The sequence below is a fragment of the Poromitra crassiceps genome, assembly GCF_964638095.1.
Source record: "Poromitra crassiceps genome assembly, chromosome: 1".
NCBI lineage: Eukaryota > Metazoa > Chordata > Actinopteri > Beryciformes > Melamphaidae > Poromitra > Poromitra crassiceps.
This window is the reverse complement of record NC_139623.1, coordinates 6754634-6782063: the sequence shown is the minus strand read 5'-3', so window position 1 is coordinate 6782063 and position 27430 is coordinate 6754634. Positions and strand designations below refer to the sequence as shown.

The window sequence follows — 27430 nt, the reverse complement described above, 5'->3', positions numbered from 1 at the left end:
ACCACCTGTTGCGACACACCAGATCCCAGTAGTCAACACTTGCCTCTCATGCAGTTTTCTTCCAGTGGTTGCACATTGCATATAATTCAAGATTATGGCCAAGAACATTATTGAGGTAATCTCTGAAAACTTTATTTTGAAAACAAAGAAGCAAACCTTCAACTAAAGCTTGAGTTATTTATGGCAGTCTGGGGGGAACCATTGCATTGCCTCAGTTGTTATTTGTTCACTCTACCATACAACAAATACACTTACAATAAACAGCAATATTTTATAACACAATCCTAATAAGCAGCATCAAAACCTCCCACAGGAGTATAAAGACTAAGACGAAGAATATTATGTGCCATCAAAACTCCCAATGAGGATTACAGGTCCCTTGTTATGAGTCAAATGACAGTTTAAACAGGTTTGGACTGTTGACATGAATTCAGTAGAAGCAATCTCTTCAAAAAAATAAACCACGAAGCTGATAAAGGAAGTGATCTTCTTTGCTCTTGCGTGCCCTACAGCAGGCATTCATATAGTCCCAAGCACAGCGCTTGCAGTAGTCGTAGAAATGTCGCTCTGCTTTCTTCAGCGTGCTGTTTAAGTCCAATGTTCCCTGAAGGCTGCACAGAGAAGGCAAGGGTTGACCAACAGATTCACAACTACAACTGGGATTATATTTCATGCCATAGAGACACTGCGGAACGCGTCATCATTCAGAAACCACGCCAAACACGGGGGAAAACACAAAGGACCAACTATCGTGCCAACTTCTAGCAAAACAAACCGTGGCTAACCGGGCGAACAAAGGAACTCTCGTCAGATACAGATAGTTTTGCAGATATCTAGGAGGAATTGGCTAGTGTCAAATAATGAGACGTTGTGTGCGTTTACTTCATTCATTTGAACTGCTAACGGGACGTGAGCTGATCACGTTTGTCTGCTGACTTTCTGCTTCCTGAAACTCCCCCCCAATCCTGGCGTTCTCCTATGTCGCGTGCTGCACACAAAGATCTTATATACGGAAGATGAACACTCCAACTTACTTCATTGACAGATAGATCCACATTTTTCTTCTCAACGGCTTCCTTGTTTTGCTCGGGAGTACAAAAGAATTGGTGATTATTTATATTTGTTGTGTGCGCAGCCCAACACACAACAGCTTTTAGCTATGTTTAATTCAAGGAAAATGACGCTGGTCTATGGGAGTGAACGGAGCGATTTCCCCCGTGATGGGCGTGGCCTATTTCAAGCAGTGTCTCTATAGCTAACATAGACCGACCTGCTGGCAAACTGGATGAGCTGTACGTCATCTTGGCACCTCATCAGAGACTCTTTGTTTTCTAACAGGATGGTTGCGCAGATGAAGAGCTCAAAGGTGAAATCCGTGTTGATGGCCTGGGCCTCTGACTCTGGATTACCGTCTGGAATCATACGAAAAATCACAAAACTGATGTGAGACACTGAACAGGGCTAACTGGCCTTCCATATAGTACAGTATCATCATTCATGTCATATCGGCAATTTGAGTTATGGGTTTCACCTGTGCCGGGTCTTGTCGCCAGCCTTTCCTGATAGCGGGCACGGTCTACTTGTAGGGAGATGAGCTCTAGGTGGTCACAACTCAGGATCTCAAACAACCGCAGTGCATCACTGTGTTCAAACTCCCTCTGGAAACCCAGCAGCAGCCATCTAAAAGAGGGACAACACACACACACACACACACACAAACAAACAAATGGAATATGTATGCTCTGCACCACATCGTTCGAAGGAATGGAAGAGGCTGTGTGATTATGCATAAATTGAGAGGCCGGGGAGGTTAGGCTGTAGAAGAGGCCGGGGAGGTTAGGCTGTAGAAGAGGCCGGGGAGGTTAGGCTGTAGAAGAGGCCGGGGAGGTTAGGCTGTAGAAGAGGCTGGGAGGTTAGGCTGTAGAAGAGGCTGGGAAGTTAGGCTGTAGAAGAGGCTGGGAAGTTAGGCTGTAGAAGAGGCTGGGAAGTTAGGCTGTAGAAGAGGCTGGGAGGTTAGGCTGTAGAAGAGGCCGGGGAGGTTAGGCTGTAGAAGAGGCTGGGAGGTTAGGCTGTAGAAGAGGCTGGGAAGTTAGGCTGTAGAAGAGGCTGGGAAGTTAGGCTGTAGAAGAGGCCGGGGAGGTTAGGCTGTAGAAGAGGCCGGGGAGGTTAGGCTGTAGAAGAGGCTGGGAGGTTAGGCTGTAGAAGAGGCCGGGGAGGTTAGGCTGTAGAAGAGGCTGGGAAGTTAGGCTGTAGAAGAGGCTGGGAAGTTAGGCTGTAGAAGAGGCCGGGGAGGTTAGGCTGTAGAAGAGGCCGGGGAGGTTAGGCTGTAGAAGAGGCTGGGAAGTTAGGCTGTAGAAGAGGCCGGGGAGGTTAGGCTGTAGAAGAGGCTGGGAGGTTAGGCTGTAGAAGAGGCTGGGAGGTTAGGCTGTAGAGGGTAGGCTATATCACTCCGCTTCACAGCTGCTCTAATCAACAAAAACGCTTCACAGCTGCTCTAATCAACAAAACGCTTCAAGCAATATCACACTCGAGCTCGTGCTGTTGTCTAAAATGTTTCACAGCTGCTCTAATCAACAAAACAAACACCAGCCACGTTACAAGCTGAGGGCACTATTTTTGTTGAGGAATAAATAGAGAAATCATATATTTTCTCAGCTTTTTGTCATTTTTTTCATCAACTTTGTTTAATAGAACTGTTGTATAAAAGCAATATCACACTTGAGATCGTGCTGTTGTTGTCTAATATCGTCACTGCTGTGATTACTCGGCCTGCGGCCTCGTGCCTACGACCGAATCACAGCCGTGACGATATTAGCCAACAACAGCACTCCCTCTCGTGTGATATTGCTTATATATATATATATATACAGTATATATATATATATATATATATATTATATATATATATATATATATATATATATATATATATATATATATATATATATATATATATATATATATATATATACAGATCCTTTCCAAAAAATTTGAATATCATGGAAATACCATGGATGACCGTGGGCTTCAGCAGATTGTCAAGCAAAGACGATTTAAAACATTTGACTGAGATTCAGAGGGAGTGGATTGAGGCTGGAGTCAGTCATACTGTAACTGAGAAGTAACTGCTGATTTTCTTCACACTATTCTAATTTCTTGAAATACTGTTTTGGGGGTTTTCTGGAGCTGTAGGCCAAAATTATGAAAAATGAAACAAATAAAGGCTAGAAATATTTCACTTTGTGTGTAATTAAGCAATATCACATGAGAGGGAGTGCTGTTGTTGGCTAATATCGGCACTGCTGTGATTCGGTCGTAGGCACGAGGCCGTAGGCCGAGTGCCGAAGATAATCACAGCAGTGCCGATATTAGCCAACAACAGCACTCCCTCTCGTGTGATATTGCTTTTATACAACTGTTCTATTAAACAAAGCTGATAAAAAAAATGACAAAAAGCTGAGAAAATATATGATTTCTCTATTTATTCCTCCGCCAACAAAAATAGTCCCCTCAGCTTTCTGCTTTGCCGAAAATGTAGCCTAATCAGCCTAATTAACTGCAGGCTGTCTACTTTACTACTGTCTACTCTACAGCTGTGAAGCGTTTTGTTGATTAGAGCATCTGTGAAGCGGAGTGATCTACACACAGTGAAGCGCCAGTGCGTTATCGTGAAATATCGGCACTGGTAGGATCCCTCTTGTCCAATCAAATTGCCCGGCCGGAACTACCTGTTGTATAATGAATCTATAATCTATGAAAGTTTCACTTTTTGAAAGGAATTATGGAAAGAAACTAACGTTTTGCCATATCTATGCAACTTAAATAAAAGAAGTCTATTCTGACAACCTGGTGTGCGCTGGATTTCCTTACTACTGCTATTTCTGCTGTTCCTGCTCCAGCTGCACCCGGGACTAGCAGCACAGCTGTGCTGCTATATATATATATATATATATATATATATATATATATATATATATATATATATATATATATATATATATATAAGAAAGTAGTGCCCTGTGCACTTCCTCCCTGTGCACTTCCTTCCTATATATATATATATATATATATATATATATATATATATAAATAAAAGAGAACCAAGTCATGAGTAACAAGATCATATTAAAAGTGACCATAGGGAGATGATTGAGGAGTTACAATCTAATGAGGGATAGCGCACTTGCCTTGCGCTGTTGCAGCACCAGCTAGTTTTCTAGATTGAGTGATAGGATGTTGTCTTGTTAATATAATATTATTTATTTATTTTAACTTATGGGTTTATTGATATTGTATATTGTGAAATACAACCACATCTATGTGGATCGGCTATGTGAAATACGACCACATCCATATTCAGATGCACAGAGGAAAATAAAGAATGGTGCTGAAGAGGTCGCAAGCAGTGTGTGCACAGTACCTGTGGCAGAAGGCGAAGCTCTCCATGCTGTCTGTGACTAAGTGTGCATGGAGCTGTGGGTCTAGTTCCTTCAACACCGCCGCTTCTAACTCTGAAACACATTCAGAGTAGGGATGCACCAATATGAAATATTGGCCGATAAGGATAACCGATATTAACCTTGCTGTTATGGTCATTTCTGTGATAATCACATTTTGTACATACTGAAAAACACATGTAAACACTGAATTTGAAAAAGTAATGCATTTCTGTGTTTCCAAAACATTTGGAAAAGCCCATAAATCATAGATTTACCACCTCATAGATTTTCCTCTTGATGTGAACATTTTGGCTGATACCGATGACCGATATTAACATTGCAACACCGATGCCGATGTGTTAAAAAATGACTAACATTGGCCGATACCGATGTGATTGCCGATATACCGTGCATCCCTAATTCAGAGCCGCCTTTTCAGATGCATGTACTGCAGAGTCTCATCTGATTTTATTGCAGATATGGTGATAATGACAAGGTATATATGAGCAAAATTGCAGCTTTGAAATAGCATAACATGACTGATTACATGTAGTCAAAGGAGTTTCTTGTCACATGCAAACAAATGTATGCAAAGTGTAAATTAAACTGCACAGAATGTGTGCATGTTACATGGTTATTACTGTTGTGGCTTGGGGTTCCCACTCCTCAATTGAAATATGGCCCGTTGCTTTATCGCAAACAAACTGGGATGTGGCGGTTGAATGACATCTGTTGAATGACATCTGTTTTGTTAGGGTTCCATTTGCAGAAACTGGGAGCTGGGAAGTTCACTGTTGAATAGCGTCACATCCGTTTAAACGAGTCAGATCTTGGTCAGATCCAGTCGCTAGCCAGACTAGCCATTGGTAGCAATAACAGTTGATAACAAGGCATTTTGCACATACAAACACTGCAGCAACATGTCCACACAGATAGAAGTTAGACAGTGTGTGTGTACAGCTGATTTAATGAGACACAAACAAGACAGAAGTGCTAATAAACAGACTTTACTACAATTTTAACTACTGTTGTTGCGCGGAGCAGCCATCTTGGATTTTTGAGGTCGGGGCTGCTGAGGCTCCTACGAGTTTGGGAGAGAAAATATGAGCACTGGTGACGTCACCGTTTGTACAAAAGGCCAGGAAGTTCTGCTGTTAGAATTATTTTAGTTTCTAGACTTTTAATCAGGCAGATTGGCCACCACTTGGGACCACCCAATATTAGTAGGACCCCAATCAGGGGCGTCATGCAAACCAAAATTCTGAGGGGTCGACCAAAGGTCCCCGGCTAAAATAATTCAGTGGCAACTGAAGGTCTGAATAGATCTGCAATGATTCAATCAGTCTGCCCAGATAAAGTGTGCTGAATCCACTCATGATTGAATCAGTCCATTTAGCTATTTCTAAAATGTTGGCCATTTGAAGCCAGATTTAGAGGAAGATCTCATTTTAAATTTTCATTGGGATTAGAGTGTTGTGATATCATGATTAAGTTTTAACCATCAATATTTTTTTCAATATTCCTTTTCTCATTACGGTGAATACTGTATATTTATTTAGAGATTTTGGTGATTGTGCTTTTATGGTTATTAGCTTAGTCACTTCGACACTAGCTTCTACACTGCTGCCACTTTTCTTGAAATAGCTAAATCTTGCTTCACCCAAAATGTTATTCACATAAAAGACTATATCCACAATGCAAATTATTTTAAAGAACTGCATCTTGACCTGGAGACATCAAATGGAATTCACTGTTTTGCTAACTACAGTATAACATGTGATAGTGGTGGTGGTAAAAACAAACAGCTCACTGCCATAACAGCTCTGGCTAACATTACAATGCTAACTTTAGCTGCATGGTAGTACAAGTATAGCCAACTAACTTGCTATGCAAACTATAGGCCTACCCAGGGCCGGCCCTAGCCATCTGGGGGCCCTAAGCAGGATATAGATCAGGGGCCCCCTCCCAGGGGCGGGGGTTTGGGGGCATCCGCGCTGGAAGTACTTTTAAGTAGGGGGTGCTGTAAGGAGGGGATTCTCTGTGCTGCCCGCTAGGGCAGCGCCGAAGAAAATTTGACGTTTTTGGACTTTTAGCCATATTTAGAAGAATATTTAAAACAAACAAACATGACAATGACGCTCGTTTGTAGCCCTATCAGTGTCAAGCAAGCGTGTAGAACCCAGCAGCCATAGGGGTTGCCAGGTCAGTTAAACCAGGGGTTCCCAACCTTTTTTGTGCCAAGGACCGGTAGATACATGCAGGACCGGTTGTCAATTTTAATGGTTTTAGTTACATATATATTTACTCACCAGGTGGCGACAAAAGGTAAATATCAGCCTTTTGTGTTGTATGTAGCCTACAGTATTTATGTTTTTGTTTAAACTACAAACATAAATAAACGTCAACCTATGTTTTAACTACCACACACAGCCTATAATATTATAGCCTATGTTTATAAAAAAAAAAAAAAGAAAAAAAAAAAAAAAAAAATTTTTTTTTTTTTTTGGGGGGCCCCCCCAACTCCCGGGGCCCTAGGCAGCCGCTTGGTTCGCATTATGGGCGGGCCGGCCCTGGGCCTACCTATAATAACTAACAGCATGAATTTTACTTCCCCCTTCTTTTCTTTTTTCAAAAAATCTGAGGTGGCAACTGCCCCCTCAGTTTCAATGGGCATGACGCTTCTGACCCCAATCTTCAAGGGCATTCAGTCCTTGATGGCAGTCGACCACATGTCCTGAAAATCTAGTCCTAGCTACTGTGTCGCTTCCAATTGCTGTTTGAAGTCCTTTTCAGATGTTAAGTGTGCGTGCATCAAATAAACCACACATTATAACAATCAGGGGCCGGTTGCACCAACTGGTCTTACACTGGTCTTAAGCTAAGTTGGTCGTAACTTTACGACCTAACAGCTACGCCGGTTGCACCAAGACGGCTTAAGCCTTATTTTCACTACGACCAGGCGTAACTCCTACGCCTGGTCAGGAGGAGGCGTAGAGCCTGCCTGTAACACAGATCTCCGCGGAGACCTTTTTGACCGTCATCGTCGTAACACCGCCAGTTCGCCGTCTTTGAAAGCACGACGTTAGATTATAACTAACTAGTTGTGTGGCTTAGCCTTCCAAAATGTTGCCGTTAGTTTTTTAGAATGTAATACATAGAATTGGGAACGTTACATTCAATTTCATTCAGACTGTCTTTCTGGCTCAATCGCCGCCATCTTTCCCCCGGAGCGAGGGAGGGTGAGAGGAGGGAGGGTGTTTTACAGTAGTGGCTGAGAGAGCGTAGTGGCTCAGTGCTCCAAGCAGGTCGCGAGGCATATTTTTTGCAACATCATCCAATCAGGGGGCATTCCCTGGCAATTCACATGGACGCGCATTGCTACAACCAGCATAGTTAAGACCAGACATAAGCCGTGTTGGTGCAACAGGCGTAAGTCCATGGTCTTAACTAAGACCGACGTAGGAGTTACGACCAGGCATAGTTAAGACCAGTTGGTGCAACTGGCCCCTGAACATTTCGACTAACAAAGTGGTGCATAATTGTGATGTGGGTATGAAGACAAAATAAATCTTCTTGTTTGGACATCGTCTCATCTCGGGTTCTAACTGGACCTTCTGTGGAGGTTGCCACCGGATAGTAATCAGTTTAATTAAATAGCCCAATTCTTTACACCATTCGAGCTCATGACCTTTGAACCATCACATTACCATTTCCTAGTTATAAAGGAATGCCCCAATACTCCTGCTTTGCCACTAGAGGTCCTGAATGTGAGGTACCTGTCAAAGGTACTTCATATAGTCTGTGTATGGTCATATAAATATTTGTTTTAGAATTTCAATGTATTTCAGTGTTATGAACATTTCATTTTCACACTCTTTTCTTGAGCTGTTTTTTGTGTGTGTGTGCCATAGAAATAGTGAACAAATCATGGCATTATCACAACATGGAAACATACTGTAAGCTTATGAACTTGTATTGTTGTTCTCATTCTCAATCCCACCTATTTTCCTGTGAAGGCCATCAGCCCTGAAGTCCTTGGAGAACTTCTCCATGTAGCAGGAGAAACTCCAGAAAGTGTCGACCTCAGAGTCCAGAACCTCCAGAAAGCGGCTACACAGGTCATTCATCCCCTGGGCATAACTGACCTCTGGGTGATAAAACAAGAGAAACAGCACAGAGTCAACGTTTGTAATGAGATACTCAGTGTCACTAAAGCTGAGATGGGCAAAACACTCCTGTTGACAAGCTGAGTGAACAAACATGCTAGACAATCAGATAAAGTGCTGATTCAACAGCGTTGAGCAACATATTGCTTTCACAACACAAACAAATATTTGTCCTCAGAGGATTCTTTCATAATGGAGAAGCTGCCTGTGGCTGCCTAGGGTGACAAGTGAAGTCAAAGTCAAAGCAGGAAGCAGCTAGACATATTCTATAGACGGTTTTAACTTGACAACAAAAACATTCTAAATTGAACCCCCGCTCACTTCCTGTTGCAGTGTTTGCTATGGACATAAAAGAAAAAAGAAACATTCAAGTGCAGGACTGACCATTCCGTGAAAACCGTCTATACAGCTGAGCAGCGAAAACAAAAGTAACGATGTCGAGTGAATATTTCTGCAGTTTGCCGAATGCTGAGAAAAAGGAAGTGCTGTGGGGTTGCGCTCTGGTGAAAACCGTCTATACAGCAGTGGTTCTCAAACTGTTTTGGCTTCAGTTCCCCCTTTCCCTGATTTTTGAAGCCAAGTACCCCCTTCACCCAACTACAACATTTTGCTTAGAAAACGGCAAGAGAAAACTATAGCATATGACGCAATGAATAAATGATAACCCACCTTTTGAAGGATATAAAATTACAACATAAGAAATGGAGTGAAAGACTTACAATTATTGCCTCCTGAGCATATATATTTTAATCTTTCATTTATTTTCAAGAATTAGTCTTTCATTTTCCCATTTCCCCTCCTCTCTCAAGTACCCCCTGTAGTACTGCCATGTACCCCTAGGGGTGTGTGTACCCCAGTTTGCTGTACAGAAATAGATAACAGAGAGGGATATGGAGGCCAACATCAATCAAGATATTTGTAGGCTATTATTTCTGAATGTCACCCTGATTCTTCTTTACCTGGATGAAAAGCAGCAAAAGTGATGAGGATATCTCTCAACACCAAGAGATTGCCCGAACCTTCACCCCTGGAAGCACATTAGGTATTAACATCGTATATTTCTCAAGGTGAGTTGGATTAGTTCAACACCTCTGAAGAAGAAAGATGACTTTATTAGATGATAGATCTGCACAGAATATAATGTTGATGAGTCATGCCAGCCATCTGAGCAAGCTTTATCAAAAACATAAAGGGCTGGCTGCTCAGACATGGATAAGACCTAGTCCCAAACTTAAAACATTATGAGGTCCAGTACTTATGAGCAACCAGCCCAAAGTCTCTCAATCCCAGTTTGTCAGTGCCTTCACGTTTATACAGCAGCAGCAACCCTTCTATCTGCCAAAACAGCAGAGCACGTCCTGCATCCTACATGACTACAGCCCACGTCCTGCATCCTACATGACTACAGCCCACGTCCTGCATCCTACATGACTACAGCCCACGTCCTGCATCCTACATGACTACAGCCCACGTCCTGCATCCTACATGACTACAGCCCACATCCTGCATCCTACATGACTACAGCCCACGTCCTGCATCCTACATGACTACAGCCCACGTCCTGCATCCTGCATGACTACAGCCCACATCCTGCATCCTACATGACTACAGCCCACGTCCTGCATCCTACATGACTCAGCCCACGTCCTGCATCCTACATGACTACAGCCCACATCCTGCATCCTACATGACTACAGAGCACGTCCTGCATCCTACATGACTACAGACCACGTCCTGCATCCTACATGACTACAGAGCACGTCCTGCATCCTACATGACTACAGAGCACGTCCTGCATCCTACATGACTACAGACCACGTCCTGCATCCTACATGACTACAGCCCACGTCCTGCATCCTACATGACTACAGCCCCCGTCCTGTATCCTACATGACTACAGACCACGTCCTGCATCCTACATGACTACAGAGCACGTCCTGCATCCTGCATGACTACAGAGCACGTCCTGCATCCTACATGACAACAGACCACGTCCTGTATCCTACATGACTACAGAGCACGTCCTGTATCCTACATGACTACAGAGCACGTCCTGCATCCTACATGACTACAGCCCACGTCCTGCATCCTACATGACTACAGACCACGTCCTGCATCCTACATGACTACAGAGCACGTCCTGCATCCTACATGACTACAGACCACGTCCTGCATCCTACATGACTACAGACCACGTCCTGCATCCTACATGACTACAGAGCACGTCCTGCATCCTACATGACTACAGAGCACGTCCTGCATCCTACATGACTACAGAGCACGTCCTGCATCCTACAGTACATGACTACAGACCACGTCCTGCATCCTACATGACTACAGACCACGTCCTGCATCCTACCAGCCAGGAAGGCACTATTTCATGCTGCTCCACTCACAAACAATACCCTGTCAGGATGCTGGTGACAGTCAGAAACTGAATGATCACTTTTGGCTGGTTAGGGTTAGGGTTAGGGTCTGGCTGATTGCTCCCACAAACTCTGTGTCAAGGGTCAGCAATCAAATTCCAGAGACTGACTATCTGTTCTGACGCGTAACTTAAAGGCCGGCTTTACCATGGGGAATATGAATATATATTAAATCTCACGCCCCTAAGGTTTTAGAATCCGTTGAAATTTTTGAAATTGGTTGTTTCCCGCCAGAGATATCACCAGAAATCCACTCTGTGTGGAGGGGGGGGGGTGGTGGAGGGGAGGGGCGGGTGCGGGGACCCGAAATACTACATTTCCCACAATGCACTGGGCTCGCGTGGCCTTCGTTTCCATGCCCACCCCTCAGGCAATTGGCTGATATCAAACTCCAGTAGGTGGCGGTAATGCACATATATGTTTGCCAACCGCCATAAAACTCAAAGAAGAAGAAGAAGGCTTCGACAATAAAACAAGAGAACAAGAAAAAATCGAAAATAAATCGAAAATAAAATTGCACCAAATTGCACCAAATTTAAACCGATGTATATATGTCGGGAGATGTCTTCATAAAAAAAAATTCATGCATTTTAAGGCATTTTCGTAGGAGTTACGCGCATCTGATGTTGTAACTATTTTCTGTAAAAATGTGTAAAAATGGGTACATTGCTCAGCGTTGATTTCGTTACTTCAACTCACCTACTACTAGATGTAAAATTTGACGAGCTTTCCAATGCCGCCAGTCCCGTGTCTTTTGGTGCTTCCATTCCAGAGATATGGTCTCTTGGCAAGGAGCTATGGAAAGCTAACCTAGCTACAGTATGCTATGCGGGTGAACAAGATGGCTGCCTTTTGCTTTTCGTCGAGAGCTCTGAAGGGGCGTGGAGGACCTCTAGAGGCGGGACCATGGCTCACAAGACTTGTATTTCATAGGCGCTCGAGTTCCGCAACGGGGAGGGAGGCCGGATGACGCGTAACGCGTCATCCGGCTTCCCTAAAATATGTGAGAGATGCCTGATAGGTCAGGCAGTGAAGCTCCAATTTCAAAAATTTCAATGGATTCTAAAACCTTAGGGGCGTGAGATTTAATATATATTCATATTCCCCACGGTAAAGCCGTCCTTTAAATTTGAATTGACAATAGAAAAAGGCATGCTGCTGACTATGATTGGCTGACTTTGCAAAACACGGTGATGCTAATGTGAAACTCATGACAGTTCAAACAGTCCAAATGCATGTTGTTCAATTAATAGTTTATGGTGAAGGACTCAAGGTGTTGGATAAAGCTAGTGAGCGGTTAAACCTTAAATCAGTGATACTCAACTTGCGGCCCGTGGGCCAGATGCGGCCCGTGATAGGGTGCCAAGTGGCCCCCTGGCCATTTTCAAATTCACAATGAAAACTATAAACTTCGACTGAGCTCCAGCTAAATTCTCAAATATCGCCACCTGCTCACCCTGCCCACTTACTTATGTACTAACTACCTTAACTTAACCTATCCTGTGTGCACAAAGTTATCAGACTAAACTCCGGCTGACACCCCAAATACCTACAATCCGCTACAAAAAAAATTATATTATTAATGTTTGTTTATTAACTGGCCCCTGGCCTCCTGTCATTTTGCAAAAGTGGCCACAGGGGCAAAGCAAGTTGAGTATCCCTGCCTTAAATGATACCCTAGATAATACAATGTTAAATTGATATGATTATTGATTAGTTAAACAGATTCGAGACCCGAACTATAACAGTAGCACTCACAGGTAATAGAACTGTAACACTAGCACTCACAGGTAATAGAACTGTAACACTAGCACTCACAGGTAATAGAACTGTAACAGTAGCACTCACAGGTAATAGAACTGTAACACTAGCACTCACAGGTAATAGAACTGTAACACTAGCACTCACAGGTAATATAACTGTAACAGTAGCACTCACAGGTAATAGAACTGTAACACTAGCACTCACAGGTAATAGAACTGTAACACTAGCACTCACAGGTAATAGAACTGTAACAGTAGCACTCACAGGTAATAGAACTGTAACACTAGCACTCACAGGTAATAGAACTGTAACACTAGCACTCACAGGTAATAGAACTGTAACAGTAGCACTCACAGGTAATAGAACTGTAACACTAGCACTCACAGGTAATAGAACTGTAACACTAGCACTCACAGGTAATAGAACTGTAACAGTAGCACTCACAGGTAATAGAACTGTAACACTAGCACTCACAGGTAATAGAACTGTAACACTAGCACTCACAGGTAATAGAACTGTAACAGTAGCACTCACAGGTAATAGAACTGTAACACTGGCACTCACAGGTAATAGAACTGTAACAGTAGCACTCACAGGTAATAGAACTGTAACACTGGCACTCACAGGTAATAGAACTGTAACAGTAGCACTCACAGGTAATATAACTGTAACACTAGCACTCACAGGTAATAGAACTGTAACAGTAGCACTCACAGGTAATAGAACTGTAACACTAGCACTCACAGGTAATAGAACTGTAACAGTAGCACTCACAGGTAATAGAACTGTAACAGTAGCACTCACAGGTAATAGAACTGTAACAGTAGCACTCACAGGTAATAGAACTGTAACACTAGCACTCACAGGTAATAGAACTGTAACAGTAGCACTCACAGGTAATAGAACTGTAACAGTAGCACTCACAGGTAATAGAACTGTAACAGTAGCACTCACAGGTAATAGAACTGTAACAGTAGCACTCACAGGTAATAGGTCAGGTGTCTGTTAGTTCGAGGCACATCCTTGTCAATGATTCGTATGGCCTCCTGTAGCTCCTTCAGGTCGAATGTAACGCGCTCAAACAACACCTGATGTTCACAGGGAGGAAGAGAGAAAACACAGACAAAAAAACAGACCATACTTTAGACTTGGTTATATATCATATTAGAAACTATACTATACTGCACTAAACTATACTAAACTATACCATTAAATACATACATCTATAGTGAGAGTATGGTAGTCTGATGAAGGGATGCACATTTCCGGAGCCAATTTCCTTGTATGTGTACATACTTGGCCAATAAAGCTGATTCTGATTCTGACATAAAGTATTACTGTCTGAATGCACAATCTATCAGCTGTTCTTATGTGCTCACACTTTAGCAAGCACTACACACCTTAGGTCAGTGGTTCTCAAAAGTGGGGTCAAGGGACCCCTAGGGTTCCTTGAGGTGATTCCAGGGGGTCCCCAGCAAAAAGCGGAATAATTTATTTTCACTATAATTTCATCCATAAATAATGACAATGTATGACTATTTTGGTCATGGGTTTCATAAACTCTATGTAATAAAACTACCGTAATCTAAACTATCTAAAAGCAAAACATCTTATAAGATGGGGGACCCTGGGACAGAATCTTATCAGATGGGGGTCCGTGGTCTAATTTGTGCAGTTTAGGGGTCCTTGACGTGAAAACAAAGGTTTGAGATCCATTGCCTTAATAGCACAAGCAGGTGAATGGCGAACACAGTTTGTTTAACTAACTTAACTAGGTCTAACCAGTGGCGATTCTAGACTCTGTTGGGGCCCTAGGCAAATATTCCAAGGGGCCCCGTCCAACCAGCGTTCATCACAATTATTTTATAAATAATTGGTCAAAAAAAAGTACAAAATCTAAACTTTTTTTATTCAAAAACAATAAAAACCTAAATAAATAACCCAATAACTTCAACATTGTCACATTATATATTATACAGTGCACTTATAGTGATCACCTTGGGATGGGTCAAACTGATCACTATCAGCAGATGATCATTATAACAGATTTTCTTCTTTTTCTTTATTTCTCGTGCAGATTACCATGTAATTGACATTTGTATATTTATGACATGAATACAGTACATATAAAGTAATGAAATGGACAGCTTCGCTATTTACTGAATGTTATTGACTTTAAAAATACAGTAAGTTAGGCCTCCAGCTATTGTAAGTAAAAAATATATAAAATGTAGTTTTAAACATTTCTTCCACTGTTCTCAGGTGTGCCAAGGCTCAAAATGATCACTGTAAGCAGAGTATTGATCACTATAAGTGAATTATTTGCTGTGTGGAGAGGGTGGGTGGGGTTGTTATAGAGCTAGATTGCCATTTTGCTTATTGATTGAGATAATAAGTCCTGGAGTTGGCATTTGTGTCCAGTGATCTTGCTGGACTGATTCAGTCTGTCAGTCTGCATTCAGTAGCCTACTATGTAACTGCTTAATCAGTAGGCCTGTCTGCTCCACTATCTGGCTTTCCTTTTCCTCATCCTCTTTTTTTTGGCCAGCTAGCGATGCGAGTAGCTGGCCACTACAAACGGTCATGTCTGCCAGCACTGTTGACGAGACTGTTGAAGTGTCATGCCCAGGCCACGGTGTGGCCTGCTCTGCCTGCTGTGTGATTATTTACTGAGGAGCTAAACTCAGTGGACATTCAGTGGTATGCTGTACAGAAATTAGTTGTGTTGTGTTTATTCCTTGTGTAGTCTCTGTCTGCTCCCCACCTGTTCATGTTCCCTCGTTAAGTCTGCCTTAATTCCTCCCACCTGTTGCCTATGTGTCTCGTTAGTCTGCCCCATTACCTGAGTTCTCCCCACCAATCAGTTCTCCCGTTTTGCCCTGTGTTCCTGCCTTCCCAGCTGTCTATATATTGTCTGAGTCTGTGGGTGGTGTTTGTCGGTTCATTGTCTCTCTGTTCCCCGGTGTGGTATGTACTAGCAACCCTGTCCTGTGTTCTGTATTTTTGATATCCTGTTCCTGAGTATAGCCTAGCCTCGGGCTAGTGCGTTTTGTTTTTGTATTTTGACGTTCCTGAGTAAAGACTTTTTCTGTTATACCTGAAACCTTGCCTGCTGCTTCTCTCTCCTCTGCATTTGGGTCCACATCACTACACCATCTAACCACACCCTAACATGAAGAGACTGTTGAAGAGAGTTCTTCTACACGTTACTTTTGTAAAGTTTTTTTATGAAAATGTGTCAAATAAATAAAATCAATTCAAGAGAAAGTACATGAATCATGCAAGTTTGAGAGGAATGATTCACATATGTTCTCTTGAATTGAAAGTGAAAGTGAATGACCCTGAATCATTCCTGTCAAACGAGCATGATTCACATGCATTCTCTTGAATGTATGTTTCACTTTCAATTCAAGAGAATGTACATGAACCATACGAGTATGACGCCAATGACATGGGGCCTCTTTAGGGGGGTTTCAATGTCATTGAAAATCATCCATTGGTTGTTTATGGGGAGGGAGTTGCGGTCATTGCTGTGGAGTAATGTTTCTCAGCCATCGAGGGCCCCTAATGGCCTGGGGCCCCAAGAAATTGCCTGCATTGCCTGTTCACAAGCTGCGCCTCTGGGTCTAACTGCTCTAGCTAGCAGATATGTATCATGCCAAATAGGGTTGGCACGATGGACGATGGCATCATGATGGGCCGACCCCCCCATCGACCTCTGAGCCTTCTACATCGGATCATCGTAATTCATTATCTGTTAGAATTAAAATTGTGCCGTTTTAATAATAAAAGAGGCCAAGACCACTTACCGTGACGCGCGGGGGATGCGCCGGCGGCATTAAACAAGCGCATCCAGTTCAGTTCAGGTAAGCCTCCCCTCCTCCTCCCCCTCCTCCACTCCACTGCTTCGCTGAACAGGGGGCGCTTGTTTAATGTCGCCGGGGCGTCCCCCGCGCGTGTCGGCTGTGTTGTTGTGAAAACTTTTTAAGACAAAGAAACTTCAAGTTCTTTCCTGTTTTCAACCCAAAGTGAGTACAAGTCTTCAACCGTGAATTTAACTCGCCTGTTTCCAAAGTGAAAGTTGGAGTCGCTCCATATAGATACAGCAGCAGCTGCGTTTCTCAAGCCATTTCTCCTAAACTCTCATTAGATTAGGTTCAAAAGCCCACGCGAATCTAACGTTATATCAGCCAGTAATTCAGTCGGTTTTCTGCCAGTTCGTTAAATTCAACACACACACGTTGTTGGTGAGGATCTGTAACGTTAACGTTAGTTGTTTTGCGCCGTTCAAATTGCTGGTAGTGACAGCCACTGCCCACTTCAGTCGCCTGGCTCTGTGCTGTAGCACAGAGCAGAGGCTAATAGCCTATTCAAGCCCGTTGGTATCATGTAGAGCTCAGGCTCAGCTGTCCTCTTAATATGAACGCATTGCAGCGGCTAGCCACATGGCATTGCAGCAATGCAGCGACTTAATAAATAATTAATTATTCCCCCAACCCCCAACCCCACCCCAATGACGATGCCATCGTTCAAAATGATGTTTCACTGTAAAACAATCACGATGGGTATTTTGGTGACATCGCACAACCCTAATGCCAAACAATGGCAAAGAAAACAAATCTAATGGAATTACAGCGATATGAATAATAGAGTCACAGCTTTACACTCTGAAAATGAAACAGACAATGATGAAATAAATGCATTTTAATTGGTAAAACCTGTGCCTGTAGCTCCAAGAAAGCCAGCCTGTCCCTGAGCTCCTCGCTGTGGTGCTGAGCCTCTTGCTGGGCCTGGGCCTGCCTCTGGTCAAAGTATCTGACTGCTGCCACCAACTCAGCTGGAAGGAGACAGGATTACACAGTCAAAGCTGGAAGGAGACAGGATTACACAGTCAAAGGATAAAGACACACAAGAAAGATGTTTTAAAGAGAGAGCGAGCAGGACCATAAAAAATAAAAAACATGATGGTATGAGAATGATTGACAAGAGTGACTTGGTTGACACACTACAGAACGTTTAAAGGGTTAAGTTCACCCAAAAAATGAAAATTCAGTGATTATCTACTCGATGGAAGGACAGGTAAAGGTTTTTGGTCCACAAAACATTTGTGGACTTCGCAACAAAACACTGTTGCGAAGCTGCACAGCTGCTCACCTGGTGTACTGTAATCCATGTCTCCACAAGCCCCGAGATGCCAAGTTGACTTGAAAAGACGTCATGTGCACCTGTTTGCCACATTGCTCAAAGAAGGTGAGGTGCAGTTAATACTATAGCCTGCTACAGTGAAGATTTCAGCAAAGAAAATAAATAAAAGTGTAAATGTATTTTCAAGTCAACTTGGCATCTCAGGGCTTGTGGAGACTTGGATTACAGTACACCAGGTGAGCAGTATGGAATCTTTTTTTATTTTATTTTTTATTTTTTTACGTTTGAAAGTCCATTCACTTCAATTGTTTAGGATAATTATGCAACGGTGTTTTGCTGTGGAACACCACAAATGTGTTGCGGACTAAAAAAAACTTCACCTGTCCTTCCATCGGCATGGGGTGAGTAGATGATGACTGAATTTTCATTTTTGGGTGAACTTATCCTTTAACTCATTGAGTGCCAGCCACTTTTGGAGAACGGACGCTCCCAGTGCCAGAGTTTCAGAGCGTTTTCTCGAGGCCCACAGAATATTGTGTGATATTACTATGTAAACAGCGAACACACACAAAGAACGATGAGACTCTCTTCTATCATCTGCAAAAAAAAGTTTATTGATATCATTTTCCGTTCTTTAGTTATCAGCCGGAGAAGATAGGTTGATTTCAGCAAAACACACGTTTCAATTTAGAATCTGAAATATTCAGCCTTTTGTGAAAGGAAGCATTTCAAGCACATCATTGACTCTGAAGCTAATATTTTCTGATGTAATGACACCTCAAAAATAATTTCCTTCAATAAAACAGTGAAAACAAAGGAATTTTGTTTGGCCAAATAATATTTTTTAGCTGCAACCAGCAGCCCTGGCCCCTGCGTGCGCAGACCCTACACCTTCTTGCTGGTCTTGATTTACTGCTGGTGGGCATCAGATATTCTAGCTTGTTTGCCTGTCTCTGTGCATCGAGCCTGCTGCCTGGGTCTGTGTTTACTGTCAATGGTTGTATGCTGTAGTGCCCTGCGTGCCCCACCCCCCTCCTCCTCCTCCGTGGGAGTGTCTCTGGGGCTCTGCTGCGAGTGCGTTTGCTCTGCGTTTGCTCTGCACTGAAAAGTGCGCTACACCCCGCTTTTTCACAGCCTGTCGCCGGCTCCCAGCTGAGAATAATGTAACTTTTCAGAAAGACGCTGGTGTCGGCAACTAAATCATATGGAGGGGCTATCGCAGCGGAGACAGAGGGGCTCAATTGTGGCAGCAGATTGACTGCTGTTCACAGGCACAGCTAACGTTATGCTTCATGCATATCGATGCGATTTCCGTTTCCACATGACTTCTCTCTTTTTTCCTCGCCTTTCTCTAATCTGGAGAGCACTGTCGCCACCTAATGGGTCCCTAAAATAGCTTTTACACATTCAACATCCACCATACTTTCACAGGAGATGGATCTGGCTTTGATCCACGTCCCACCGTCAAAAAACGCAATTGACGAACATACTCGTCCTTGGCACTCAATGAGTTAAGGAATCATCTGAGAAAACAGTGTGTGGTGTTAGGCCCTTACCATCAGTGCCGTTGAGCCGCAGCCGCACAGCTGAAGGAAAGAACTGCTGCCACTTCCTCTTCATGACCTGGTAACGAACGGCCAGCTGCTCCTGCAGCAGAGGGCGCTCTAAAGCTGTGGAACTGCAGGGGTACATGCCAAACAGGAAGCGCCACACCAAGCCACGCTCAGAGGGACACACACCACCTTGACAGGGATTTAAAAAGCTTGTGATCACAGTGTTTAATATAATTGACTCTTCTAAAGCCTTCTCGGTCCAGAGGTCAAGACACACATTGAGCAATTATCATTCAGCCAAACCCATCACCACTAGACCAAAACAAATCCCCATATGGATCACATGCCAGAATTAACATTCTCAGCTGAGGAAAGTCTGCGTATCACAGGGTATCGGACGGAGGCGCCATCATGCCCAATTTGGAAAACTATCACTGATCCCAACCACGGTGAACTTTACCCTGCTTCCTGGGAGATCTGACATGATGTAATGTTTTGCACCCATGAGCTCTTAAAGCTTAAGTTAGCATGTGTGTATGGATGGAATGTGCATGAAGGTTACAGGGGCACAGAAAAGGAGTGTGACTCTTCACATTCCTGCTCAGAAATGATAGATTCAATGCGACGTTTTACGTCACGTGAGAGGCTCTCTGTGTTGTAGCCAGTTTATTGTCCACACTCAGGGGGCCCGACAGTATCTTATGCCTGGTGCAAGGGCAAGTGTTGTCATTTCTACTTTCTAGCACTCAAAATATTTTTTCTCTCTTTTAATTACCATTGGGTCAGTAGTACATCAAATGACGTGTTTCAGTGACCCAGTGAAGTGACTTACAACTATGTGTACACATTATCCATCCAACGCCCAGCCAGAGTTATCCTCGTTTATACAGTTCTGAGCTTCACACTTTTCATCTAGCTACTTCCCCTGCTGAGGATCTATCTCTGTGAAGTGTTTATTGTTGTTCCCATAACATGACAGATGAATACCATTGGTGAATCTCATGATGCTATTTCCTTCTGCTGCTTAGAAACGATACCAACTCTCTAAATGGTATCTGTTGTTTTATCACAACAGTCATGCTGGAATTCTTTGCTTGAGGGGGTCCAGACAGAGTTGAATGTTGGACTTCACATAATGGTTTGACTGTGGCTCAGCCAGTATCCTGAAGCAAAGCATCACTTGACTTCCTCTTGACTTGTGGATGTGAATTGTGCTTTTCAACACCTCTGATCTTAAAGTCCTTGTCAAAACATTTTCTGAACACCAAACGGCACACAGTCATTTTTTCAAGAAACTCCTATATTTCTAATTCTAAACTGCTTGAGATAAATATGTCAGCTTTTCTTAATGAGACAGCTTTGCCAAAATATGTATGAACCTTAGAACAAATATTCTCACCAACTTTATTCTATTCATTTCACTCCCCACCCCCCATAATATTATCATGGCAATTTGGTAGCCAATTCACCTTATGTAGCCCCGCCCAGTTGACGCAGTTGTGTTATGACTTCCTGTTCAAAACTCCGTCTGTTTTACCTGCTCACTAGTACTGTACTGTCACAGGTAGTGACAAGTGTAAACACAATAGGAAGTAACTGACTGACCCCTGTCTTGCTACAGGTAGGCTACATGAAACAGCCCACTGGGTGGACAATTTGAATTGGTTGACTTTGCTTTGGCAATATAGGCTAATTTTTATAGCCTATCTCATGTCAATAAAGCAGTTCAATTGAATTGGAAAAGATAGATGATCACAGTAGATAGATAGATAGATAGATAGATAGATAGATAGATAGATAGATAGAGAGATAGATAGATAGATAGATAGAGATACAGATAGAGATAGAGATAGATAGATAGCCTAGATAGATACAGATAGATAGATAGATAGATAGATAGATAGATAGATAGATAGATAGAGATAGATAGATGATAGATAGATAGATAGATAGATAGATAGATAGATAGATAGATAGATAGATAGATAGATAGATAGATTAAATCGCTTTGCAATTAGAGCAGCATACCATTTTTGAAAATGTGCATCCTGAGCCTGGACTCGTCCACCCTCCCCTCAGCGTCCATGACCCCGGGTAAGCTGAGAGGAGCTGCGGACAGAGCAGGACAGCTGACCGCTGCCAGGCTCCTCTGGAGACTGTCCTCTCCTCTCTCACGTCCCGGAGTCCCTTCAGCCTCCATCAGTCCTCTATCTGTGCTCTCTATATCCGCGATCATGTCCCGCACAGGTGAGGAACGCGGTTTAATATACAGTCAAAACACACGAATCACCCCGGCCTTTACTCCCCATAAACATGTCCGTTGTTCCCACAAGCCATCCCCCTGCCTGAGAGATGCTTCCCTCCTCCAGACTCACCAAACTCCTGGATTTGTCTGAGGAAACTGCGGTCAGACTGTGGAGTGCGGTCACATGACTGGCCTACATTCAGGTTCAGGTGGCGTCCGCGGTATTATCAGCCAAAACTTTGTAGGCCTATAAAAATGTGTTCCTAGTAGTATCGTCGGTAGGACATGCAGTGTGTTGTTTTGCCAGTTGCCATCGAAATGCGCTTAATTAATGACACATGCGATAGCCTTCCAATCCTTGCAGAATCAATGGACACTCGTGGTTTTTGAGACAACAATATTATTATGGTCATGCTGTGGGGGAAATCTTTTTATGTAATTGTACTGTTTTAAACGCCAGCGAGATTAAAACAGGCGAATCCACACGCCAGGGGAACTATTTTTGTGTGTAGAGACAATACAGTATTCTTCACTGCAAAACTTTTCACTGGATTTGAGAGCATTTACTCCACCTAGTGGTTTTATTCAGTATCACAGATATCTTTTAACTGGTTCTAAAAGTGGAGTCCTGGGGTCCTTAAGAGGGGTTCCAGTGCATGTAGTAGGGCACTTTTGAGGGGTCCACGTGCACCCCCCTTGTTTTTCTTTCAAGATTGGATTTTTCTGCATCCATAGGACCTCTAAAATAAAGATTTTGATGATACTGTAGCGTTGCGATAAACCAGGCGGAGTCCGGATATAGTTACCGCACTTTATTCCATAAAACACAGAGGGGGAACTACTGTTGGCCGTAGCCCACGCCAAAACAAACCCGAGCAATATCAGTCTCTCTCCAAGAACACACACCCGTCTCCTTCAACTCTCACTGGCACTCTCCCGCTTCCTCATTCAGCCCACCAAAACAATCCCTCCCTCTCTCTCTTAGCCAATCCCCGGCGGGCTTCTTCCCGCGACCCGCTCTCATAGGTGCTAACATGACTGACAGGCCTCTCAGCCTCTAGTTTAACGTTAATCCCCGTAACGTTCAAGTCCCTCCAAAACTCGTAATAAAGTGCATGCACAGAACATTGCATTAACGTGTCAGACTTAACCATAGCAGTTATCCCATTACTCAGTCCGTTACACTACCTCCCGCCCTCAAAGTCACTCGCCCCGAGTTAACACTCAAAGTCTCTCAGGTATCTTGGGGGTCTTACTCTTCTCCGGGTCCGCCCCTGACCCCGCCTGGGCGTCAGTCCATCAGGGGGGAAATCGGGCGGGGAGGGGTGGGGGGGCGACAGTCCATCAGGGGGGGAATTGGGCGGGGAGGGGTGGGGGGGCGACAGTCCATCAGGGGGGAAATTGGGCGGGGAGGGGTGGGGGGGCGACAGTCCATCAGGGGGGGTGGGATTGGGCGGGGAGGGGTGGGGGGGCGAAAGGCCATAGGGAGGGGGGGAATTGGGCGGGGCGGGGCGAGGGGAAGTCGGGTTGTCAACCCGGTTACCGCGCCGTTCACCCCCTTCTCCTGGGGGGGTGTCCGTGCCACGGTAGGGGGCCAGTCTATCCCGATGTAGGGCGACTCTCCTACCTCTTGGCGGTAGCTGGACCCTATACACGACTTCGCCCAGTCTCTCGAGGACCCTGCAGGGCCCCATCCACTTGTTGTCCAGTTTGGGGCACCTGCCTTTCTGTCTCTGGGGGTTGTACACCCACACCAGGTCCCCAGCAGTGAAATGCTGACCTTTGGTGTGCACGTCGTAATTCCTTTTCTGTCTCGCCCCTGCCCTCCGTAGCTGGTTTCTGGCGAACTCGTGGGCGCACTCCAACCGATCCTGCAGCTTCCGGGCATATTCAAGCCCCGGGGGGTCCGCCGGGAGGTCGGGCGGTCTGCCCACCATCATCTCAGCCGGGGTCCTAATCTCCCTGCCAAGCATGAGAAGGGCGGGGGAGCAGGAGGTGGAGTCTTGCGTAGCAGACCGGTACGCCATCAACACCAGGGGGACATGCGTGTCCCAGTCTCCTTGATGTTTAGCCGTCACTATGGCCAGTTGCTGTCCCAGCGTGCGGTTAAATCTTTCGACTAGTCCGTCGCTTTGCGGGTGGAGGGGTGTGGTGCGGGTCTTGTGGGAGCCAAGCTTTTCACACATGGCTGCAAACACGCGGGACTCAAAGTTTCTGCCTTGGTCGGTGTGAATGACCTCGGGGACCCCAAGTCTGCTGAACATCCCCTCCACCAGTGCATCCACTATTGTTTCTGCTTCTTGGTCCGGCAGGCAGTATGCCTCTGGCCACTTGGTGAAGTAATCCATTGCAGTGAGGATGTAGCGGTTACCTTTCTCTGAGCGAGGAAATGGCCCGAGCACGTCAATCCCCACTCTCTCCATGGGACAGCCCGCCGGAAACTGCTGGAGTTGGGCGTGAGATCTGCCCGTGGGGCCTTTACGTGCTGTGCAGCTGTCACAGCGGCGGCAGTAATCCCCCACGTCCCGCCCATGTTGGCCCCAGTAGAACCCCTGACGAAGGCGGCAGAGTGTCTTGTTGACCCCAAAGTGACCCGATCCAGGAGCTCCGTGGACCGATTGTAGCACTGTTTCCCGCAGGGCTCTGGGCACGACCACCTGCCACAGTGTCTCTCCTGTGGCCGCGTCTTTCCACCCCCTCTGCAGTACCCCGTCACACAGACGCAGGTTAGGAAACATACTCCATAGTCCCTTTGTAGCCCTGGAACACAGGCCGATCTCTTCCAACCGGGGTTGGTGTTGTGCCGCTACCCACGTGAGCACGGGTCTGATGTCAGCATCCTCTTTCTGCTGGTGTCTCCACTCTCCAGTGTCGATCGCTGTCAGGCCCGCTGCTGCGCATCTCACCCCTTGTTGCAGCTGCTCCTCCTCCTGCACTTCCCTTCTCTCACAGTGGTGGCAGCCGTCAGTGGCACAGGGCCGGCGGGACAGTGCGTCCGCGTTTCCGTGCCGTCTGCCCGCCCGGTGGATCACGTTGAAGTCGTACGCCTGTAGGTCCTCGATCCAGCGTGCCAGCTGGCCCTCTGGCTCTCTGAAGGACATGAGCCACTGCAAGGCGGAGTGGTCACTCCTGACTGTAAAGTGGAGGCCCCCGAGGTAATACTTGAAGTGTTTGACCGCCTTGACCACGGCGAGCAGTTCCCGCCTGGTGACGCAGTAGCGGCGTTCGTGCTTGTTGAGTGTCCCGCTGTAGTATGCTATCACCTTCTCCCCCTCCGAGGTCAGCTGTGACAGTACCGCCCCCACGCCGACATTGCTGGCGTCTGTGTCGAGTATGAAGGCCAGGGTGAGGTCGGGTGGGGTGAGGACGGGGGCCTCCAAGAGGGCCTTCTTCAGCGAGGTGAATGCTCTCTGGCACTCGTCTGTCCAGATGAATTTCTCCCTGGGCCGTTGTAGTCGGAACAGGGGTGCGGCTATGGTGGAGAAACCCCTCACAAATCTCCTGTAGTAGGCGGCTAGTCCTGTGAAGCTCTTTACTTCGGAAGCGGAGCTGGGGGTGGGCCACTCTTCCACCGCCTGTACCTTCTCGCGCGTGGTGCCGATGCCGCCAGACCCCAGCTTGTGCCCCAGAAATCTGACCTCCCGTCTCATGAAGCTGCATTTCTGGGGGTTTAATTTCAGACCCGCTGCAGCCACTCTCTCCAGTACGCGTCGGAGCGCCTTGAGGGCCGTCTCAAATGACTCTCCGTGGGCCAGGATGTCGTCCAGGTATACGACACACTCCTGGCGGGGGATCCCCGCGAGCACGTTGTCCATCAACCTCTCGAACGTGGCGGGGGCGTTGCAGAGGCCGAAAGGGAGGACTTTGAACTGCCACAGGCCCCCGTGTGTGACGAAGGCGGTTTTGGGTCTGGCGTCAGGGGTGAGGGGGACCTGCCAGTATCCGCTGCGTAGATCCAACGACGTAAACCAGGACGATCCCGCCACCGCGTCGAGGGACTCGTCTACCCGTGGAAAGGGGTAGGCGTCCCTTTTGGTCACACCATTGAGGCGCCTGAAGTCCACGCAGAAGCGCCAGTCGCCTTTTGTCTTTTTGGGGACCATGACGATTGGAGCGGCCCAGGGGCTGGTGGAGGGTTCAATGAGCCCGGCCCGCTGCATGTTCTGTAACGCCTTCTCCGCTGCCGCCTGTCGAGCCAGTGGAAGGCGTCGGGGTCTCATCCTGATGGGCGGGGCACCCTCTGTGTCGATGCTGTGCTGGGCTAGTTGGGTCTGCCCCACGTCATCCTCTGATAGTGAAAAACTGTCTTTAAATTCTAATAATATTTGCCACAGCAGCTCCTGTTCAACGTCAGATAGCCCCTCCCGGTTTCCCTCCCACACCTCCCTCACGACCGAGACCCTCTCTCCATCCTCCCCCCCCCCACTACCCGGTGGTGCAGCAGTTGTGGGGTGCGGTTGCGCCTCTGTGGTGGTGGGCGGGGCATGTGGCAGTACCGGTTGCCTATCCCGAACGCAGCCGGAAGTCGTGTTCGCCGCTGGCTCCGTTGTCAGGACTGCGATGGTGGGGGCCGGGGAACGTTTCAGCTGGGTGGGTTGTCTAGACATTTGCACAACGTGTCCGTCTGGAAATGTGAGTGTCCCCCGCTTGGTGCTAATTACACAGTCCAGTTTTTCGAGCACGTCCAGCCCCAATATGCAGTCTTCTAGGTCCGCGACCCATATTGGACAGTGAAGCGTCTCCCTCCCCACCCCCACAGTCTCTAATGCCTCCCCCACCATGGGCGCCCGGTCCCCAGTGACTGTCTGTAATCTCACCATGGTGGGTGAGACCGTGGTCCCGCTCCCCACTGCGTCGGGTCTCACCAGGGTGGCTGACGAACCCGTGTCAACCAGTGCGGAGCAGCATATCCCCCCAAATGTCACCGGGGCGTACCAGCAGTTTCCCGTCCCCGTCCGACCCAGCATGACGACCTGCACTTGCTGGCCGCCCTCCCCCTCCCCTGTTTGTAATGTCCCCACTTGGTCGTGTTGTGTTATATCCCCGCCTGTGCAGGGTCGGGACGCCGCCCCGGGGAGTCGCACCGTCCCGGTTATGCGTTCCCCATCCCGTTTCCCTGTTTGTTTGCCGTGTTGGGGCACTCTCTGGCCAGGTGGCCCGGCTTTCCACATGCCCAGCAGAGTCTCGCGCCCATCCATGGACGCTGCTCCCCACGCAGCGAGGCAGCCCGCACCAGCTGTGTCAGCTCCTCCGCCCAGGCTGGCGCCGCTTCGCCCCTCCCCGACACGTCAGCAGCTCTCACCCTCGGTGCATCCTCCAACATGGGGGTGGGGGGGGCAGTGCCCAGCATCTCCCTCTCCGAAGCCAACTCCAACGCCTCCAGGAGGGACTTGGGGTGGGCCAGCATCGTCTGGATACGCAGGTCACTCGGCAGCAGTGCCTGCAGGAAGTGGTCTCGGGCTAACTCGCTAATGTTGGTAGGGGTCATGTTAGTATAGGCACGGTGAACGAGCCCTTCAATGTCATTGGCGAGATCTCTCAATGGTTCCCCAGGACGCCTCTTTCGACTGCACAGTTCAGAGCGGATCAAGCTAGCCGCTGAACATCGTCCGAATCGCCTCTTTAATGCCCCCACTAAAGCATCATAGTCACTCCTATCAGCAGGGGTCAGTAATAGCAGGCTTGACATAGC

At 46.2% G+C, this 27430-nt stretch overlaps 1 protein-coding gene across 1 annotated transcript; it reads right to left on the bottom strand.

Annotated features, from left to right (window-relative positions):
* Window positions 1-180: 180 nt before the first annotated feature.
* LOC310773243 (TBC1 domain family member 15-like) lies at window positions 181-21770 on the bottom strand. The gene is made up of 10 exons (XM_083633130.1): window positions 21522-21770; window positions 19497-19682; window positions 17514-17632; window positions 13780-13883; window positions 9565-9632; window positions 8440-8586; window positions 4421-4511; window positions 1532-1680; window positions 1271-1412; window positions 181-611 (listed from the first exon to the last, which is right to left on the bottom strand). Exons 1-10 carry the CDS (start codon window positions 21727-21729, stop codon window positions 449-451), a joined length of 1377 nt encoding a protein of 458 aa, XP_083489256.1. The 5' UTR covers window positions 21730-21770; the 3' UTR covers window positions 181-448.
* Window positions 21771-27430: the final 5660 nt, after the last annotated feature.